At 45.3% G+C, this 21,287-nt stretch overlaps 1 protein-coding gene across 1 annotated transcript in view; it reads right to left on the reverse strand.

Annotated features, from left to right (window-relative positions):
- Positions 1–21,287, reverse strand: part of PRR12 (proline rich 12) — a 196,941-nt gene that overhangs the window by 33,067 nt on the left and 142,587 nt on the right. Inside the window, exons 4-7 of the mRNA XM_082273219.1 lie at positions 16,759–20,402; positions 15,599–16,124; positions 8,664–8,980; positions 5,596–5,712 (exon numbers count right to left, since the gene is read on the reverse strand). Of these exons, the coding sequence (XP_082129345.1) occupies positions 5,596–5,712; positions 8,664–8,980; positions 15,599–16,124; positions 16,759–20,402 (4,604 nt within the window). The remainder of the gene's footprint in view (positions 1–5,595; positions 5,713–8,663; positions 8,981–15,598; positions 16,125–16,758; positions 20,403–21,287) is intronic.

Raw genomic sequence — 21,287 nt, forward strand, 5'->3', positions numbered from 1 at the left:
TGCAAAATGGGAGAGAGAACTATCAGCAGCAGGTGAATAACAGCCTGTGTTCCCTGAAGTTTGTGCAGAGGAAGGAACACCTTGGTCAGACATAGAATCAGACCTAGGTAAATCAATTCCATGGAGAGGGATAGGGGGGAGGCCTTAGGTAGTCCAGACATCACCCGAACCTTTGCAGAAATTAAATCCGCACAAGGAGACTCAGGACCTGAAAAGGACAAGCTTTGCCCCCCTTTCTGGGTACCCCCAAAATAAACATTTCGTGGGTCTCCTTGACGCTCACCAAAGAAGTCCATGGGGCCAGAAACCAGCGACGATGTCCCCCACCCCAATAATGGGTGAGGGCAGACCTTCATGCTAAAGGAGTCTTGTCTGCTAGACTGGAAAAGCTAGCTCTAGGCTTACCAGACTAAAGTTGCCTGGAAGCTCCCAGGGAAGATTTAAAAGATCTATTTCCCTTATTCTCCATCCCAGAATCACAAAAGAATTTTCTATGGGCTGAAAAGGAGGGTCCCGGTCTGCAGCGAGGCTCCTTCCCTTTCCTTGACTGCGGCAGGAAGGTTCTCTTTTCTCCCATGATATCCTTAATTATGTCATCCAGGGTAGCCCCAAACAAGCGATCTCCTTGAAAGGGCAGATCAATGAGAGCTTTCTTAGAGGCTTGATCTTTGGACCAATTCTTAAGCCACAGCATGCGCCTAATCACCCCCCTGGAAACAGAAAGTTTGGACTGCACAGGAGCTGTATCCAAAGCTGCATCACAAATAAACTGCAGCCAGTGGACCAACTGGTCTGCTAAATCAACATAAGGAGCAGGGACCTGCTCACCGCCCAGCCCCTGGCGCAAAAGCTTGGCCCATTTAGTTAGGGTCTGAGACACCAGGGCTGAGGCAAAGACTGACGGTAATGCCGAACCAGCAATAGTAAACATGCTGCATGCCACAGCCTCTACTTTCTTGTCAGCCGGGTCCTTAAAGGATGGGGGTTCCTCTACTGGGATCATGGTTTCTTTAATCAACCTGCAAACAGGAGGATCCACCACTGGTGGACTAGCCCACTTTTTTTAAAAGTGACTCCTCAAAAGGGTAACGTACAGCAAAAACGTTTGGGGACCACAAAATGTAATTTTGGTTGTTCCCATTCTTTACAGGAAAACCTGTCAAAATAGGGCACATAAGGAAACACCTTTGGAGCGCGATGTGACTTGTGCGTACCGAACGACACAGCCACGTCCTGAATTTTCAAAGTCTCACGTACTGCAGTGATAAGTGCATCTACCAGCGCTTTTTCATTTGCTACTGCAACCATGGAGGAATCATCCTCACTATCGGATGGATCAGGGGGTGTGATATTAAATCCCCCCCAAAAGGGGTGAGGGGGGGACTGTACTTACCCTTCCATGGTGAGGGTAAAGCTCCAGACAGAACTCCTCACCACCGAAGTAGGGGAGCTGTCGGCCAAGGAACCACTGCGACTCAGACCCAAGCCTGGTCGTAGGCGATCCTGCAAGACGTTTAACTCGTGGGCCAGCCTCTGTCCGTGAGGCTATGTCGAGGCTGACCTAGCGTGTAGCTGCGGTCTGCATGCGCTCGCTGGCTGGGCTAGGGGGATCACTGGATCTAGATTAGCCAGCCCATCGCCCAGCCTGGCAGTTGCTTGTAGATCTCCCGAGAGAAAAAGCAAAAAAGATGTAAAGAAAGACAAAATTGCTAGGACAAGAGATCCCAGCCAGGAGCCAAGGTCCTTATCCCAGATTAGACATATTAAAACAAATTACCTAGAGCAGAGAGGGGGGTTATGTACCAGCTGAGGACGGCCCATGGGCGTAGCCAGGTGTTTTATAACCCACTAGTTATGATTTATGGAGCGCTGTGTCCGTCGATGAACGAAAGAGAAAAGACAGCTAGTTCAACCAACAGGAAGAAAAAAAAAAAATAATAATACACACCCCACACACATTATATATATATATATATATATATATATATATATATATACACATACATATACATACACACACACATATATACTGTATATACACACACACAGTATCTCACAAAAGTGAGTACATCCCTCACATTTTTGTAAATATGTTTTATATCTTTTCATGTGACAACACTGAAGAAATGACACTTTGCTACAATGTAAAGTTGTGAGTGTACAGCTTGTATAGCAGTGTAAATTTGCTGCCCCGCCCCCCAAAATAACTCAGCACACAGCCATTAATGTCTAAACTGCTGGCAACAAAAGTGAGTACACCCCTAAGTGGAGATGTCAAAATTGGGCCCAAAGTGTCAATGTTTTGTGTGGCCACCATTATTTTCCAGCACTGCCTTAACTCTTTTGGGCATGGAGTTCACCAGAGCTTCACAGGTTGCCACTGCAGTCCTATTCCACTCCTCCATGACATCATCACAGAGCTGGTGGATGTTGGAGACCTTGCGCTCCTCCACCTGCCGTTTGAGGATGCCCCACAGGTGCTCAATTGGGTTTAGGCCTGGAGACATGCTTGGCCAGTCCATCACCTTTACCCTCAGCTTCCTTAGCAAGGCAGTGGTAGCCTTTGAGGTGTGTTTGGGGTCATTCTGTTGGAACACTTCCCTGCGGCCCAATCTCTGAAGGGAGGGGATCATGCTCTGCTTCAGTATGTCACAGTACATGTTGGCATTCATGGTTCCCTCAATGAGTTCCAGCAGCACTCATGCAGTCCCAGACCATGACACTCCCACCACCATGCTTGACTGTAGGGAAGACACACTTGTCTTTGTACTCCTCACCTGGTTGCCACCACACACGCTTGACACCATCTGAACCAAATAAGTTTATCCAGGTCTCATCAGACCACAAGACATGGTTCCAGTAATCCATGTCCTTAGTCTGCTTGTCTTCAGCAAACTGTTTGCAGGCTTTCTTGTGCATCATCTTTAGAAGAGTCTTCCTTCTGGGATGAAAGCTATGCAGACCAATTTGATGCAGTGTATGGTCTGAGCACTGACAGGCTGACCCCCCCACCCCTTCAACCTCTGCAGCAATGCTGGCAGCACTCAAACATCTATTTCCCAAAGACAACCTCTGGATATGACGCTGAACATGTGTTCTTTGGTCAACCATGGCGAGGCCTGTTCGGAGTGGAACCTGTGAATTTAAACCGCTGTATGGTCTTGACCACCATGCTGCATCTCCATTTTGAGGGTCTTGGAAATCTCTTTATAGCCTAGTCCATTTTTATGTAGAGCAACTTTGTTTTTGTTTTTTTTTCAGATCCTCAGAGAGTTCTTTGCCATTAGGTGCCACGTTGAACTTCCAGTGTCCAGTGTGAGAAAGTGAGAGTGATAACACCAAATTGAACACACCTACTCTGCATTCACACCTGAGACTTTGTAACACTAATGAGTCACATGACACCTGGGAGGGAAAATGGCTAATTGGGCCCAATATGGAACTTTTTCACTTAGGGGTGTACTCACTTTTGTTGCCAGCGGTTTAGAAATTAATGGCTGTGTGTTGAGTTATTTTGAGGGGACAGCAAATTTACACTGTTATACAAGCTGTACACTCACTACTTTACATTGTGGCAAAGTGTCATATGAAATATTTACAAGAATGTGAGGGGTGTACTCACTTTTGTAAGATACTGTGTATATATATATATATATATATATATATATATATATATATATACAGTGGGTACGGAAAGTATTCAGACCCCCTTAAATTTTTCACTCTTTGTTATATTGCAGCCATTTGCTAAAATCATTTAAGTTCATTCTTCTTCCTCATGAATGCACACATAGCACCCCATACTGACAGAAAAACACAGAATTGTTGACATTGTTGCAGATTTATTAAAAAAGAAAAACTGAAATATCACATGGTCCTAAGTATTCAGACCCTTTGCTCAGTATTTAGTAGAAGCCCCCTTTTGATCTAATACAGCCAGGAGTCTTTTTGGGAAAGATGCAACAAGTCTTTCACACCTGGATTTGGGGATCCTCTGCCATTCCTCCTTGCAGATCCTCTCCAGTTCTGTCAGGTTGGATGGTAAACGTTGGTGGACAGCCATTTTTAGGTCTCTCCAGAGATGCTCAATTGGGTTTAAGTCAGGGCTCTGGCTGGGCCATTCAAGAACAGTCACGGAGTTGTTGTGAAGCCACTCCTTCGTTATTTTAGCTGTGTGCTTAGGGTCATTGTCTTGTTGGAAGGTAAACCTTCGGCCCAGTCTGAGGTCCAGAGCACTCTGGAGAAGGTTTTTGTCCAGGATATCCCTGTACTTGGCCGCATTCATCTTTCCCTCGATTGCAACCAGTCGTCCTATCCCTGCAGCTGAAAAACACCCCCACAGCATGATGCTGCCACAACCATGCTTCACTGTTGGGACTGTATTGGACAGGTGATGAGCAGTGCCTGGTTTTCTCCACACATACCGCTTAGAATTAAGGCCAAAAAGTTCTATTTTGGTCTCATCAGACCAGAGAATCTTATTTCTCACCATCTTGGAGTCCTTCAGGTGTTTTTTTAGCAAACTCCATGCGGGCTTTCATGTGTCTTACACTGAGGAGAGGCTTCCGTCGGGCCACTCTGCCATAAAGCCCCGACTGGTGGAGGGCTGCAGTGATGGTTGACTTTCTACAACTTTCTCCCATCTCCTGACTGCATCTCTGGAGCTCAGCCACAGTGATCTTTGGGTTCTTCTTTACCTCTCTCACCAAGGCTCTTCTCCCCCGATAGCTCAGTTTGGCCGGACGGCCAGCTCTAGGAAGGGTTCTGGTCATGCCAAACGTCTTCCATTTGAGGATTATGGAGGCCACTGTGCTCTTAGGAACCTTAAGTGCAGCAGAAATCTTTTTGTAACCTTGGCCAGATCTGTGCCTTGCCACAATTCTGTCTCTGAGCTCTTCAGGCAGTTCCTTTGACCTCATGATTCTCATTTGCTCTGACATGCATTGTGATCTGGAAGGTCTTATATAGACAGGTGTGTGGCTTTCCTAATCAAGTCCAATCAGTATAATCAAACACAGCTGGACTCAAATGAAGGTGTAGAACCATCTCAAGGATGATCAGAAGAAATGGAAAGCACCTGAGTTAAATATATGAGTGTCACAGCAAAGGGTCTGAATACTTAGGACCATGTGATATTTCAGTTTTCCTTTTTTAATAAATCTGCAACAATGTCAACAATTCTGTGTTTTTCTGTCAGTATGGGGTGCTATGTGTACATTCATGAGGAAGAAGAATGAACTTAAATGATTTTAGCAAATGGCTGCAATATAACAAAGAGTGAAAAATTTAAGGGGGTCTGAATACTTTCCGTACCCACTGTACATACACACACACACACACAAGCATGTGTGTATGTATATATATATATATATATATATATATATATATATATATATATATATATATATATATATATATATATACACACATACATACATACACACACACACACACACATACATACACAATCCTTTATATACAATCCTATACCCACAGCTGACCAACTTATCACACTTTATTGAATATAGGAGAGGTTTTATTCTATTGCTTAGGTTACATCTTTGTTACAGAATATAAACCTCCAGATTTACTTACATTGCTGGTGGCACAAAACTGGCGCTGCCCGTCTTTGATCTCTGGGGTGAACTTTTGCAGTAGAGCTTTTTGAACCCGCCAGATTGGAGGGGGCTCGCGGCCTGTCTGCAAAGCGAGCTATGGGAACAAGAGAAAAGTTAGAAATCATGGCTTCCTCAATAAGTCTACATATAAAGTAATTAGTGGGTTGGCAGGTATTTTTATTCTTGAATACTCTCCATATCCAATTATGTCCTTTGAGTGGCTACTATAAAATCAACATTTGTAAAAAATAATAAATAAAAAAAAAAGACGCAAACAGCAGACAGTGCAAAAATGTATCCAAGCAATACTTACCCTTGAATGAAAGGCTTTTTCTTTACATCTATAAACTGCAATTAGTGTGGTCTTAAGCTGGCCATACATGGATCAAAATTTGTCTGTTCAGCATTGACTGACCAAATTTTGATCCAGATATGGGCAAGTTGATTGTACCAAAGTTGATCCATTGTCTTCGACATTGACTTGGGTACAGCCTGTCGGGTTTTTTTTTTTTACATGCGATTACTGCCAGCAGCTATAGCCGCTAGCAGTAATCATTATGTTCTGGTTGCTAGAAAGGCTCCCCACCCCCTATGGTGGAAGGAAAGAAAATCATATTGTCTATGGGCTGCCTTAGAACTGTTCTCTTCTTGGAATTTTTTTTTTTTTTTTAGAGTGAATGGAAAAAGATTGGTATTTAGAGGGGCTGCTCTGCTATTTTTCCTGGAGAGATTTTTTTTTACTCCAGTTCTTCCTACAAGCATATCTCCCACATGACTAGTGGATTTTTTTTTCTTTGCATTCGTACTTCTAGGGCCAAAGCCCTTGTCTGGTGTAAGACAGGACAGATGGCATGGCTGAGTTAAGAACATGGAAGTGATGTTTCTCTTTAACCACTTAAGCCCCGGAAGATTTTACCCCCTTCCTGACCAGGGCCTATTTTGCGATTCGGCACTTTGTGAATTTAACGGACAATTGCGTGGTCGTGCGACGCTGTACCTAAATGAATTTGATGTCCTTTTTTTCCCACAAACAGAGCTTTCTTTTGGTGGTATTTGATCACCTGTGCGATTTTTTGATCATGCGCTATAAACAAAAAAAGAGCGTAAATTTTGCAAAAATAACAATATTTTTCACATTTTTTTATATGAAATTCCCCCCAAAAAAACGTAAAAATCAAAATTTTTTAACATTGTAGGCCAATTTGTTTTATGCTACATATTTTTGGTAAAAAAAAAAAAAAAAATCGCAAAAAGCGTATTTTGATTGGTTTGCGCAAAAGTTATTGCGTTTACTAACAAAGGGAAAGATTTTTGTCATTTTTGTTGTTTTTTTTTTTAACGCGTAATGGCGGCGATCTGCGGTCTTTTTTGCGGGACTGCGACATTGCGGCGGACAGATCGGACCCTTGACTGACATTTTTGACACTTTTGGGGTTACCAGTGACATTACTACAGTAATCAGTGCTATACATATGCACTGTTACTGTAAAATGACACTGGCAGTGAAGGGGTTAATTTTTTTTTAGAGGGAGGGGTTGTGTGTGTCCCTAGGGGCGTGATTCTAACTGTGATTGGCTGTGGCTTGAGGTGTAGGAACAGTGATCAACGGTCCTATATAGTAGAACCATTTGATCACTTTTCTTACACAGGGGAGAATGACAGGCGGATTGTTTACATCAGCCGCCTGCCTTTCGCACTCGCTCCCCAGAGCCTCACAGGCTAGTGACGTACCCATACGTCACTTTGCCTGTGAGGGGCTGACCGCTGCAGTATATGTACTTGCGGCGGTCGGCAAGTGGTTAATCGTTTAAACAGATACGAGAAAGGCTCCTTTCACACAGTCCGTCCGTCGGACGGAATCTGTTTTTCTCAGTGGAGGGATTGATCCGCCGATCCCTCGCTGAGCAGGAGGATGGCAGCTGTGTCTCCACGCTGTGTGCAGAGACACAGCTGTCAGTTCCCCATTCATCTATATGGGGAAATCGGATGGGAACGGACATGGGTTTCCATCCGTCCAGATTTGACGGATCAGATGTCAGCAGACATGTCTCTGCTGACATCCGATGCCCCATAGGAATGCATGGGGGGACCGTTCAGATCCGCCAAAAAAACGGACAGGCGGATCTGAACGGTCCGCCTGTGTGAAAGGGGCCTAATGCTCTCATTGTAACACCTTATTTAATAGAGAACACAACAAACAAAAAAGATAGACTTTTAAGATACAATAGTACTTGAGTACTCTAAAAGTTCATCTCTTTTGTTCCTTGTGTTCTCTGTTACAATCTGGATGTGGTACTCCGTACTATATCACCCCATTATAACAAATGCAGGTTAATACATTATAATAATCTATAGCGTTAGTAATTAGTAATCTAATCAATAAAGTGGACCTACAGTATAAATAAATTACACACTACTTCCATCATCAACACTCTGATCATTCGGTCTACTTGAAAAGTGATTTTTATTAGGAAGTGCAGGCATCTCTACATGCCTGCAGTTTATTCATGTCACCATCTTATTAAAGAGGTTGTAAACCCACCTCACAAACTTTTACCTATAGGTAAGCCTATGATAAGGCTTACCTATAGGTGCTATAAATATCTCCCAAACTTGCACCGTTTAGGAGATATTTAGAGTGCATACTGCCGATGACATCATCGGCGCATGCGCTCTGAAGGAACGGCCACCCATGCCGTTCCTTCAGAGCTCAGTGCCGTGAACGGCGGCTCCCACGCGCAGGCGCGGGAGTGATGTAATCGCGCCTCCAGCCAATCAGATGGCTGGAGGACGCAAACCCGGAAGCAGGATGACCGGACATGTCGGCCGTCCTGTTGCTGAGCGGGCGGCACGGCGGGGGCTTCGTTTTAAGGTAAGTACTTCATAATGAGCTAGTATGCGATGCACACTAGCTCATTATGCCTTTCTCTTTACTGGGCTTTTTTTTTTCTCGTTTCTTTTTTGGGACTTTACTTCCTCTTTAACTTCTACAAATCAACAGATTTCTTAAAGCCAAACAAAGGCATTGCTGACAAAATTTCATACCTTTAAAGCCTGGATGTCTTCCACTCGAATGACAAACTCATCTCTCTCCCGGAAGATACCCTCCCCGCTGCTCTCAACATCTTCATCGTCGGTCTCCCCGCAAATAGCAGCGGTCTCCTGTTTTTTGGCCAGATGAAGGGGTCTGGAATCTTCTGGTTCCTCCTGTTCAGGGGATGACTGGGAAGGTGGCTCTTCTGGTGGAGGAGGAGCAGGAGCCTCCTGAGGAGATGGTGGGGAAACTGCCACTGGTGGCTCCGGCTGTGAGGAAGGCTCAGAAGGCACAGGGCTGGACACCTTCTCCTCAACTATGGCGGGTGCTTAAGATAAAAAGAAAATCTATTGAGAAGCCAGCCTCCCTTGTGATAAATTACTTATATATGCACCAGAAGGTAAAGAATGCAGAAAACATGTAATAATAATTTACAAACACTAAAGCTATCTGTATGGATAAACTTCTTGTACTTCAACTCACAACCCTTTGAAAAACAAGGAAGGGTACTTAATGTACCCAGAATTAATTATCCAATTATGAATCAGCACAAAGGGAATATCACTTTTACTACACCATCCAGGCTTACTTTCTAGACAAAATGAATTGCTCCATGGGAAATGAAACTTCACGCTTGGTGAAGTGTTCATTTTTTGGAAAATCAAAAAAACAAAAAAAGTAAAACATCTGTAAATTCTTAAAATGCATAATTAACCACTTTACCACTGGAGGATTTTCCTGCTAAAAGACCAGGGTTTTTTTTTGCGATTTTTTACTGCGTGACTTTAACGGACAATTGCGCGGTCGTGCGACGCTGTACCTAAACTAATTTCACGTCCTTTTTTTCCCACAAACAGAGCTTTCTTTTGGTGGTATTTGATCACCTGTGCGATTTTTTGATCACGCGCTATAAACAAAAAAAGAGCGTAATTTTTGCAAAAATAACAATATTTTTCACTTTTTTTTATATGAAATTCCCCCCAAAAAAAATGTAAAAATCAAAATTTTTTAACATTTTCGGCCAATTTGTTTTACGCTACCTATGTTTGGTAAAAAAAAAAAAAGCAAAAAGCGTATTTTGATTGGTTTGCGCAAAAGTTATCGCGTTTACTAACAAAGGGAAAGATTTTTGTCATTTTTGGTGTTTTTTTTTTTTAACGAGTAATGGCGGCGATCTGCGATTTTTTTTGTGGTACTGCGACATTGCGGCGGACAGATCGGACCCTTGACTGACATTTTTGACACTTTTGGGGGTACCAGCGACATTACTGCAGTAATCAGTGCTATATATATATGCACTGTTACTGCAAAAATGACACTGGCAGGGAAGGGGTTAACTGTATTGGACAGGGAGGGGTTAAGTGTGTCCTAGGGGCGTGCTTCTAACTGTAGTGGGACATTCCTATTGGTGTAAAAAAAAAGATCAACAGTTCTACATAGTAGAACCGTCTGATCTTCATTTTTACACAGGGAGAACTGACAGGCGGCTTGTTTACATAAGCCGCTCTGTCTTTCTCCCGCTGTACCGGCGATCGTAGTGTGACCGGCGGACATCGGGTCCGCCAGTCACACTCCCGCACTCCTCCGTGAACGAGCCAAGGCGGGCGCGTGCCTCGGCGGGCGCGCGCTCGCCTGCTATTGGCTCTAGAAGGAGTGACAGGCGAGCAACGTAGACCTACGTCACTCTGCCTGGCCGGGGCCGACTGCCGCAGTAAATATACTGTGAGCAGTCGGCAGGTGGTTAAAGTAGAACAATAGGTACAACTTTTTTGGGGGGGTTGTAACCCAATCAGATTTTTCACATCTGTGCCCTTTAGCCAAACAGGAAGTGATAGGAAATCTCCGCAAATTAAGGGAATTCCTTGGAGTCCCCCAGGTCACCACAACTCCCCATTCCCCATTGGAAGATTATGCCACTATTACTTTTCAAAGGAACAACCCAAAAATTGTGATTTTCACTTTCAATAATGGCAAACAGGACAAATAGAGAGGGGGAATCTCCTTAACTGAAGCACAGACATTAATAAAAACCTGCCGGGTTCTAATCCCTCTCTACTCCATCCAAAACTAAAAACTGGATTTTTGTCTTACCGTAAAATCCTTTTCTCTGATGTTCACTGACGGACACAGCTCCAGATCTTCTTGACCGATAGGTTTATGCTGTCCCCTACAGGAATAGGACACTAGGCGGAAAAATATTTGACTACGCCTATAGGGCAGTCCCAGGGGGTATACTCCCACTTTCTGCTATAGGTCTTCAGTTTTGTAATAAGCAGCGTCAGAAGAACATAAACCCCAACTTAATTAGAGGGGCAGGTGCTGTGTCCTTCAATGAACATCAGAAAAAAGGATTTTACAGTAAGACAAAAATCCAGTTTTCGCTTTTGTTCATTGACAGACACAGCTCCAGATCTTCTTGATCGATGGGACATCCCAAAGCAGTGTCAGTGTCAATATGAGGGGTGGGAAAAAAACAAGAAAACACACTCTCTAAAAGCTAAACATAGCCAACCAGGCAAAACAGGAGCTCAACCAGGAACAACTGGAGCTCACCTGCAATACACCCTCAAAGAGGACTAACATCTACAACAGCAGCCTGCAAAACCTTGCGGCCAAAAGAAGCAACTGCAGATGCCAACACATCCACCTTATAATATTTTGTGAAAGTATGCACGGACGACCAGGTTGTAAACTTGTACAACAGACGTCTGATGACAGAAGGCCCAAGAGGCACTAAGCACCCTCGTAGAATGCGCCTTAACAGGGAAAGGAGGATCTAGACCCTTAATGGAATAGGCCTCCACCACCGTCTGCCTGATCCATCTGGAAATGGTCCATCCGTAAGGGTAAATAGAGAACCCGTTTACGGAACGACACGTCACAGCCAGGTACACCCTGATTGCCAAAACCACATCCAAAGAATGTGAGAAAATCTCTTTAGGATGCTTAGGCTTAGGACACAAAGAAGGCAAAACAATGTCTTCATTTAAATGGAAACCAGAGACGACCTTAGGAAGCAACGACTGGCAGGTACGAAGCACCACTATGTCTATGTGAACCACCAAGTAAGGGGACAACGCAGCGAGCTCAGACCCCCTGCGCGCAGAAGTATAGCTACCAAGAAAGCTACCTTCTGTTTCAAAGTGAGCAGAGGAATCTCACAAATATTTTTAAAAGGCGGTTTCTGAAGAACCGACAACACCAAATTGAGGTCCCACGGAGGCAACAGAGACCTCACTGGGGGAGCTAGGTGGCAGACCCCCTGGACACCGGTATAAACCAAGGAATTCGTGGCCAATGGGCGTTGAAAGAAAATTGGCAGGGCCAAAATCTGGCTTTTGATGGTACCCAAGGCCACACCTCTTTGGAGAAATTCCAAAACACGAGACACCGAGAAAAAGCGGGAGAAACCCCCCGCCCCCCCCCCCCCCCCCCCCGAGACTCACACCAAGTAATGTACACCCTCCAGACTCAATAATATATTTTCCTAGAAGTCGATTTTCTAGCTTTTAACAGCGTAGGAATCAATGATTCAGACACCCCTCTATCCTTCAGCACCTGGCTTTCGGCAGCAGCCAAGCCGCTAAAGACAGCAACTGTAAAAGCAGGATGGAAGATCGGTCCTTGAGTTAAAAGATGGAGAGGGAGTCTCTAAGGGACATAGGCGACCAGCTGTACTAGGTCTGCAAAACAGGACCTGCAAGTCCAGTCTGGGGCCACTAGGATGAACGGAATCTCTTCTGCCACGATTCTTTACAGGAGTCTCGGCAGGAGAGTTAGCAGATGACATGCATACATCAGACGATACTGGTCCAAAGGAGCCACCAGAACATCTGTGGCGTCGGCCAGAGGATCCTGAGACCTTGCTACAAACCTCATCACCTTCCTGTTAAGATGAGAGGCCAACAGGTCCACACCGGGAGTCCCCCAACTGAGGCACAATTGATGAAATACCTCCTGGTGGAGAGATCATTCTCCCTGATCCAACGTCTACCGACTGATGTAGTCCGCCTGCCAATTTTCCACCCCTGGACAATATACAGCAGAGATGGCTGCAACAAAGCATTCTGCCCACCTTAGAATGCCAGCTACTTCCTTGGCCGCTAGGGCACTTTTGGTGTCCCCTTGATGATTGACATGTGCCATAGCCGTGGCATTGTCCGATTGAATCCTTACCGGGCGCCCCTGCAGACGAGCCGTCCAATGGGTTAGACAAAGCCTGATCGCCTGAATTTCCAAACCCCCTGAGCCGGATCCATGCCCAAGACACCTCTCCACCAGGACAGGCTTGCATCCATGGTGACCACCGTCCAGTACAAGGGGGGAAAGGATTTTCCCTGTTGAAGCGCCGGAGAGCGGAGCCACCAGATCAGAGACCCTCTCTTACCCCGGCTCAACAGGATCAGATTGTCCAGACACTGTGGATTCTTGTTCCATTTAGCAAGAATCTCTTTCTGTAGAGACCCGGTATGGAACTGAGCAAATGGTTTCTGCCTCAAAAGGTGGAGACCATCAGGCCCAGCACTTGCATGCAAGTCCTGAGGGATGAACGCTGGTCAAACAACAGGAGCTGCACCGCATTCTGCAACTTCTGGAGTTTCACATCCGGAAGAAACAGCCTGGCTGAGGTCGTGTCCAGGGTCAGGCCCAGATAGTCCAGTTTGGTGGACGGGACCAAAACAGATTTTTGGAAATTCAGTTTCCATCCAAACTCTTGCAAGGTTTGCGCCAAAATGTCCAGATTGTCTTTCAAGGCATTCAGGGACTCCGCACGCAGAAGAAGATTGTCCAGGTACCCCAGCACCGCAATCCCCTTCTGCCTTAGTAATGCAAACACCGGGGCCAAAACTTTTGTGAACACCTGAGGAGCTGAGGCGAGACCAAAGGTTAACGACACAAATTGATAGTGCTCCTCGCCCACAGCAAAGCGAAGGAAACGCTGACGTCTGACATATATTGGGATATGAAGGTAGGTGTCCTTGATAGCGATAGAGGCCAGGAAATCCCCTTGATGAAGGGATGCGGGTACCAAATTGCACTGTCGCAGCCAAATCAGCGGTAGCTGCGTCCTCCAATTTTAAAGTTTCCCGCATTGATACAATCAATTCATCCACCAGTGCTTTTCATGCGTGACTGTAGTGGAAGAGGATTCATCCTCTCTATCAGAGCACTCAGGGTGCGTGGGCGCAGACCCAGTAGGGTGACTTGCGTCCGCGGCGGCCGATCCTACCTCAGAATAGGAGGAAGCAGAGGATGCAGGTGAAGGTGGAGGATGCTTTTTAATCCTCCTATTTTGAAGGGCCATAACTACTTTGGACCCCAGTGGCTGCAGGACTGCAGTCATAGCAGACAAAGTGGACTGGGACCCCACGGGGTCCACAGCCTCAGAGGGGTCAGGTGGTGACACATGCTCCAGGGACTCCATGGGTTAACCTGGGGACCGACAGCAAAAAAATGTAAAAAATGCAGTGAAAAAAACCAACCCACTGCTGCACCAGCGGCACTACAAGTCCCAGCACACCAAAACCGGTATAGCAGAAAGAGAGCATCATTTAACCCCCCACAGGGACTCCCCACCCCCTACTCAGATGCAGATGCAGAGTGTCAGGCTGCATGACGTGCGGTGATCAGAGAGAAAAAGGATATTCAGTGAACTGCCACTAGAGGCCCAATGCCGATTCACTGCTCCATAGACTTCAAGAATATGGCCGCCTGTGATAGCAATGAGAAACTACAGCAAGGGGGAACGCTGCATGGGACCACCCCCCCCCCCCCAAAAAAAAAACACACTTTTAGGCAGCCCCTCCCCCCCCCCCGAGAACCCGCTTGACACCCCCGCACATAGAATCAGGCATAACCGCCCCGGGGGGAGGGTTGCCATGGGTGAATGGGGGATGGCCCGCAGAGGGACCTGGATAGTCAGGGGAGCATAATATGGGTAGGAAGGGCACTCCAGGGAGAAACCACCAGAGGGAAGGAGGGACACTACTCACCACACCTTGGGACCGGGTAGGCACCGCTTCAGGCAGACCACCCCACCATCTTGGAATGGGACTATGTCGCGGCCAACCCACTGCGGAGCTAAGGTCGGGTCGCGCTCGCTGCCCGGACTGGGAAGACCGTAAGGATCTAGAATATCCAGTCCGTTGTCCAGTCTGGCAGTTAACTGTAGTTCTCACAGGAACAGAAAATAATAAAAGAAAAAGATTCAGTTTAAAAAGGAAAAATGCCAGAACCAGAGATCCCAGCAAGGAACTAGGTCCTTATTCCTGACTAGGTAAAATAAAAAACTGAAGTCCTATCACAGGAAGTGGGAGTATACCCCCTGGGACTGCCCTATAGGCGTAGTCAAAACTTTTTCCGCCTAGTGTCCTACTCCTGTAGGGGGCAGCATAAACACATCGGTCAAGAAGATCTGGAGCTGTGTCCATCAATGAATGAAAGAGAAAAAAAAGTTTTGCCTTTAGTTATACTTTAAACAAAAAGCATTATATTTTAAGGAACAAACCTGTAAACCAAGCATATGATTATTAGAAAATCTTCGAACATATCAGAAGCAGCCCAGTCTGTCGATATGTAAACCTCTCCACAGCAGGACTGAGATAAGCGGAAAGAATTAAACGCTAATCTGGATTGAACAGTGATGTCAATCTGAAACCAAAATCTTGCTGACAGAGGAAAAGAGCAGGATGATGACCTCATCAGTGTGCTGCTGATTTCACTACTAAATCAATGATCGATTCCCTAACCAATGTTTATTGCTTTAACCACAAAATAGAGAGAATAGTGGGATAAGGCACCCAGCTACACTGTATATGGGAATGAGTGAACATCAAGAATAGCTAAACAGAATTATAAATCATTTGGCACCAAAACAGCGCACACGTGTAGTGGAAAAGTGCATTTAGCTTCTTGCATAGAACTCAGTTTTAAGGAATGTACTAACCTGCACTTTCTGGCTCCTTGCGGTCAGTGGGATCATACAGGGCAGATATAGCTGAAGAGATGCTTTTCTGCAAATCCTGGTTTTTGCTGACAGAGTCCTCCTCATCTGAAGAGAAGGAAGGCAATGTCTCCAAATTTCTTTTCAGTTCATCATCCAGCCTTTTGCAGGGGCTGGTACAACTCATAACTAGGCTATCACTCTCTGTAGAGTCCAAGGTTCCAGAAAGCATCTGGGACGCCATCCCAAAAGAAGCCTGTGAGGCCTGCTGGGCAGACGGTGGCCGGTTCTTCGATGGGCTGGTGTTGGCTGTAGGTAGTTGCTGCCTTTTGCCCGACTTCAGGAAGTCTAAAAAAGAGGCCATGAAGCCTGACTTTATTTCTGGTTGCTTTTCCTCTACTTCTTTGATCTTCTGTTTGATCTTCTCCCGAGTCTGGCTGTTGTCCAAAGTGTTCTCCTGGGGAGGAGGGAGCATCTCTGCTTGCTCCATCTGCAAAGCGTCATTCCCTTTTGGCACTTGCAGCTTGATCTGACCAAGGAGATAAAATGTACACATTGAGCTTTCTAGATCCTTGGAAACTATGGCCAGCTTGTACTTAATATTATATATAAACAACACAAAACTATTTAGTGATTTAATTTTTAAGATACCTAATTTTTTTAACTAATGGGATTAAAGTGGGTTTTCCGGAAAAAAAAAAAAAAAAAAACACCTATCTAAATTAGGTCCCTCTCTGTAGTAACTTACAGGTTAACATAACTCCCATACTCTCCATGTTCTCCTGGAGTTTGGCCATTAATTTAGAGTGGTTCCCAAAGATAAGCATTACAGTTTAGGGTCCTGCCAGATTTAATCAGGAGGTAGTGCTGCAGTTCCCAAGAAAACCTGATATTTGCATTAAGAATGGAGTCCATAATTATACTCGGTGATGAGCAAATTCCAGGGGCCAGAAAACTAATGTGCAGGAAAATTACCTAGTTAATGATCCTTGGCTTTTTAAAATGAATTTATGACTTAAGTAGACTTATTTTTTTTTTTTTTATTTGCCCATCCCTAAAACCACTTATAAGGACCTAAAACAAACTTTTTAATTTTTTTCTGGAACTCCACTTTAACTACTCTTCTTTCACCATTCTGTTTTGTGAAATAACATTACAGGTACCTTTAGTGGTTTCAGTGGCTCCATTGGCATGCTCGCTCTTCCCTCATCTGTCATTCTCCTTCCTCTCCCCCTACCTCTTCCTCTGGGCCTTCTAATACCATCGTGCCCCAGCACATGTGGTTCTACGAGAGGCCTGATCCTTGGTCTTCCCCTGGGTCTTGGAGGACCTTCTCTTTTCGGTTTAGTGGGTTTCCGGCCTCGTCTCTTTGGACCATCCATGTTATTTGGTGGACAAAAGTCAATATCTCCCATAGGACTAATGTTAGGACGAGTACGGCAGCTAGAAATAAGATCTGGGAGAAGATCAGGTAGTCTACGGCTATTTAATCTAATATCTGCAGGTACATCCTCCTTGTCTTCATCATCTTCAAACTCGTACTCTTGGGCATAGTTTTTCTTGGGAGGCTGAAAAGATGGTTCCCTTTTCTTCAGCAGGTGAAACGATGATGTCTTAAGTAGTTTTTTAGGTTTAGAAGAGCAAAAGATGGGTGATGTCAGGCCAGGTTTCACTTCTGAAGACTGCTGGCTATGACCAGATTGAATTAGACCTAACTGTTCTGTGTTGACAGTTGATGGTAGCTCATGTTTGACAGATACAGAATCAAGCCCCAAGTGAACATTCTGTTGATTGTCATTGCTTTCAGAGGTGCAGTAACCTGAATAGCCTTGGCTAGACTGCATCATCTCATAACTGTTTTTCATGGCCTCATTCCTGTCCATGCTCTGAGAACCATCATCAGCACAACTTGCTTTGGGAAACTCATCATTTCCACAAGGTGGTGGACAGAACATATCTTCCATTCCTGGAAAAAAGCTTCTCTCCTCATCTTGCAAAAGAGAGTCAGGAAAGCAAATAGATGTCAAAGGAACAAACCTCTGCTTTGAACCTTGAGGACTTGGACTATCAAACTGGTCCTTGGGCTCCATCTGAGCTTGCGGCACCTGTTGGGAGGACTCTGCATCTAATCGCAGTTGATCTCCTGCATCAGACAAGAGGTGCTGCTGATTTTGCACAGATCCAGTCTGGCCCAAATGTGTCTCCAAGTTCAAGTCAGGTTCCAAGAAGTCCTGGATTTCTTGGGGCCGTGATAATGCTTGCATGCCATCGTTCTGGGGAAGCCCCTCCATGGCTTCGGATTGGAGTGATGCCTGCATTCTTTCTGGCTGCATCTCTGCTTGCATGCGCTCTGACTGAAGTTGTGCCTGTAGCTGAGGAGATTGCTGGTCTGTCTGCAATGGGTGGGAATCCATCAGCTGTGCCTCTATTGACTGAGAACGAGTGTGTACCTCCATAGACTGTGAGCGTACATGAGCTTGCATTTGCTGGGACTGTAAGTGGGCCTCCAAAGCTTGAGACTGCAGTTGCATCTGTAGCTGTGGAGATTGTGCTTCAGCTTGGATCCTTTGTGGTTCCATAAGGTGAACATCCATGGGAGTCTGTACTTTTCTCTGGTGTGCCTGCAACTGACTCTGGGTATGGGTGAGAACTGACTGCAAGAGCTGTGGTTGCTGAGTGGATGGCTGGTGGGTAAGAGAAAGTGGCAGATCCGGGGAGGTATCCATCATCATTGGAGTGCCTTGCTGGCTTTGAAGCATGTTGTGAGTCTCCATTGACTGACTTTCAGCAACCATTCTGTGAGCCTGCGAGGCATGTTCGGGAGTCTTTTGCAGGTTTGAATGAGTGGAGTACATGTCTTTACTTGAGGTGTCCATGTGTGGTAGATGTTCTACTGACTTTTTCATGTCCTGAGTGTATGAATCCATGGGACCAGTCTGGTGACTATAATGCACAACAGATGTTCCCAAAGACTCTGGAGTCGACCTTGCGTTGGCGTATTCTTTATGGCGATCAGCTTTTTTCTTGTCTTTTAAGCTCTGAAGAGACATCTCTAACCCTTGGTTGTCCAAGTTGGAATTAGTCCTTATAACACTTTGCAGGTGATACCTCTCCTCAGTTTTGCTCATTTCATAGGCCATTGATTTACTAGACCTTTCCTCACACTCAACTAGGCTTTCAGAGGAGACTCGAGGTGGACTTTGCGACTGTAATAGGTGCTGAATAAGAAAGTCTTCATCGTCTGTCCTTTCAGTGGAAAGAAGTTCAGAATCAGATTTTGGTTTGCTGTAGGATGGTGTTCTTTCTAAGTTGGGCTGGGAATTTTGATAGCTTTGTGAATGGGAAGCCTGCATGAAAGATGGTGAAAGTACCGAAGTCAAATACTTCTGAGACTGACCAGGAGAAGCTACACTTTGAGAGCGACTTGATGTAGGAGACTGGAGAGGTCGGATTATTTGAGAGGGACTCGAATCTGATAAGTTTTGGCCATGGCTAACTGAAGAATAACCAATTGATTGACCGTGACTGGACATAGCTGGTGAATGGCCAGTGCTGTAACTTAAGGAAGGACTAGCAGTTGGTAAGCCTTGTGAATGAGCAGGAACATAACTAGGTGCCTGGCTGGCAGAAACATGAGACTCTGTTTGTACACTGTAATTTGGAATCTGGCCTACTGATGACAACCCCTGCAAATGCTCTGGTGAGTAGGTTTGATTCTGGCTCACGCAAGTCTGCATCCCTTGAGACTGACTAGACGTAAAGCTTTGGGATTTGCTTCCGCTTGTCAAATCTTGGGCTTGGCTGGATGTAAAGCCCTGTGACTGAGTAACAGCTGAAAGGTTCTGTGACTGAGTTACAGAATAGCTTTGTGACTGGGACATGGATAAAAGATTCTGTGGCTGTCCAGGGGAGTAAGCCTGAGACTGGCTAGCAATAACAGAGCTGGGCTTTGGAGTGGAGGAGGAGTAGTTGTGTGTCTGTCCAGTGGTGGAAATGCTTTGGCACTTTGGAGTGGCAGTGGATCGAGGAGTCTGCCTAGATGCTGAGTAGCTTTTGGACTTGTTGGAAGAGGAAGATGTTGAATAACCTGGTGACTGTATTATTGGTCTGTAGCTTTGAGACTGTTCTTGGCGTGCTTGTGAGTTTTTCTGCTGCGAACCCTCGCTGCTGACAGGTGACTGGTCCCCTAATGGGCTGCATGACAAGCTAGAACGGTGCTGCATTTGCTGGTAACTGCCACCACAGCTTAGATAGTGCTGCAGGGAGTGGGCAGCAGCTGCGGCCGAGGGAAGCTGGGACTGTGCACTTGAGGGCCGCTGGTAGTGCTTAATAACGCTATCTTGTCTAGGCATTGCTCTTTCAATTGAAGAGGCTGGGGAGCTTGAGAACACAGAGGCATTGTAGAGCTGGGATGTTTGTTCCGAAGGTCCGAGAGAAGAGGATAGGAGGTTGAATTGGGAAGGAAGGTGGCGTGAAGCTGATTCTTGGGCACTACGATAGGCAGAACTCTGAGATGGTAATCCAGTGCCCAATACCGTGCTGCCAAGCCGATCAAAACTTAGGGAAGATGGAACAGAGGACTGTGATGACTTTATATGTAGAAGTGGATCATGAGGAGAGAGGAGTCCATTAGAAGTAGGGCTGAAGGTGGCGTCTTGAAGGGTTAATGAGGATGTTACAGGGAAGCTTCTACCACTAAATGATGCTGGGTGCTGGTAAGCCGAAAGGGCAGAGGATGATGGAAATGTACCAGATCCTGGAATGGCTCCAGATATAAAGAGTTCTGCGGGAGCAGGGGTATGCATGGCTAGAAAAAAAAAAAAAGAGAAACGGAATCAATATGGTAGAAAAGTAACAAATACTTTAGAGTACAGTCTATCACTGCAAGGGAAATGCATCTGCTAACTTGCAGCAAAGAATACAAATACCCTGCTAAAAAAAATACAAAAATAGCTTAAACCAGTGATGGCGAACCTTGGCACCCCAGATGTTTTGGAACTACATTTCCTATGATGCTCAACTACACTGCAGAGTATGGAATGTAGTTCCAAAACATCTGGGGTGCCAAGGTTCGCCATCACTGGCTTAAACCATATGTCCCCACACTTGCAAAGAACATGAAATTGTCTACAAGGCATTGACTTCATATAAAGAATAAAGGCAGTTTTCCGTAAAAGAGACTATTCATCCAATGCTTGATAAAATTGTTTAAATTGATCAAATGTTAAACAAAAAATGTCAATCTAATGTGTTCATGTACATGGCTTTGGAAAGTAAAATACTTAACCATAAGGCCCTGCACAGCATCACAAAACATTAATTTGCTTGTCCCTGTGCGTATGAGCCCCTCAAAGCTAACTTCAACTCATTTTTTTTCCAGTTTTGGTAAGAGTGGGGGAAGGATTAGGTTTTGATTGCTACCGGTATCTCTATTGTGGAAACAGGCTTTCTCCTACTATCACAGTGACAGGATGCCAATAGGAAGGAAGTGATGGAAAATCCCTTTAACTATCAAGAACACAGCTGGCAAGAAAAAGTGGCAACTGGCAAGAATTGTTAGAACCTCAGTCAAGTTTACATTGTTGTCTGTGCCTTCCTGCCCCAGTAAAAACGCTTCCCTTTGTCTCTCGTGCTGGTGTCACTGGGATAGAAAGTGAGAGGGGGTCTCCACAACATAGACATAAATAAAACC

The sequence above is a fragment of the Pelophylax lessonae genome (assembly GCF_965119305.1).
Source record: "Pelophylax lessonae genome assembly, chromosome: 12".
Classification (NCBI taxonomy): domain Eukaryota; kingdom Metazoa; phylum Chordata; class Amphibia; order Anura; family Ranidae; genus Pelophylax; species Pelophylax lessonae.